Source organism: Eimeria mitis, genomic scaffold (assembly GCF_000499745.2).
Source record: "Eimeria mitis Houghton genomic scaffold, Emh_scaff3834, whole genome shotgun sequence".
NCBI lineage: Eukaryota > Apicomplexa > Conoidasida > Eucoccidiorida > Eimeriidae > Eimeria > Eimeria mitis.
The window spans coordinates 4683-5780 of record NW_013572167.1 but is presented as its reverse complement, the minus strand read 5'-3'; the positions used below and the strand labels follow the sequence as shown (position 1 = coordinate 5780).

The following is a 1098-nucleotide window of genomic DNA, read 5'->3' as shown; positions in this document are numbered from 1 at the left end:
TATATATATATATATATATATATATATATATATATATATATATATATATATATATATATATATATAAAGCTTACCCTGGTGGTGGTGGCGAGGAGAATAGGTGTGTATTAATTTTTTGTTGTTTATTAAATAAATTATAAAAAAGAGAGAAATGAATAGAAGAAAGAAGAAAGCGTGTATATATATATTTGGGGTGTATGTACACCGGAAGAGTTTTAGTGAGTATTTGTTTGTTTGTTAAAGTTATAAAATAATTCTCTTTTCTCATTATAATAGATATTATATCTAATACAGATATATTTTTTTTTACAAGACAAAAGGGGTGTTGCTGCTGCGCATGCAGCAGCAGAGCAGCAACCTCTGGCCACTGCAGCAGCAGCAACGATGAATCCTTGTGTATATACAGCCGAGAAGAAAAATATAAACGTAAAGACAATGCTTGTTTATATTTCTTTATAAATATATATACTGAATATATTATAAATAAAGATAAACTTAATACATACAAACAACATACACTCTGATAGACACCCCAAGGATAAAAAGGAGAAGACGCCAGGATAGATGTATCTTTACATGCTGCTGCTGCAGCTGCAGCAGCAGCAGGTGCAGCAGCAGCAACTGCAGCAGGAGCAGCAGCAGCAGCTGGAACAGCAGCAGCTGCAGCAGCAGGAGCGGCAGCAGCCACTGCAGCAGGAGCAGCAGCACCAGCAGCAGCTGCTGCAGCAGCAGGAGCAGCAGCAGCAACTGCAGCAGGAGCAGCAGCAGGAGCAGCAGCAGCAGCAGCAGCAGCAGCAGCAGCAGGAGGGTAAAGTAAAGAAGAAGAGCATTTAATAAGCCCCCCCCAATTGATAAAGACAAGAATAAACCAACTAAAATAAACCGTAAACCCTAAAATAAACAAATGAGATAGAGACGAAGACACCATCGCATGCAGTCCCCCTTCTAGCCAGTATCTATACACCCCAGAAACAAATCTATCTAGGTCTGAAACAGCATCCCACTCTGCTGCTGCTGCTGCTGCTGCTGCTGCTGCTGTTTTTTCTTTCTTTTCTTTTGCGTGATGATGCTGCTGCTGCTGCTGCTGCTGTTGCTGCT

At 40.2% G+C, this 1098-nt stretch overlaps 1 protein-coding gene across 1 annotated transcript; it reads left to right on the top strand.

Annotated features, from left to right (window-relative positions):
• Window positions 1-564: 564 nt before the first annotated feature.
• Window positions 565-834, top strand: EMH_0070040 (uncharacterized protein; the record flags this gene model as incomplete). The annotated part of the gene is made up of 1 exon (XM_013498929.1): window positions 565-834. One exon carries the CDS (start codon window positions 565-567, stop codon window positions 832-834), a length of 270 nt encoding a protein of 89 aa, XP_013354383.1.
• Between the last annotated feature and the right edge of the window lie 264 nt (window positions 835-1098).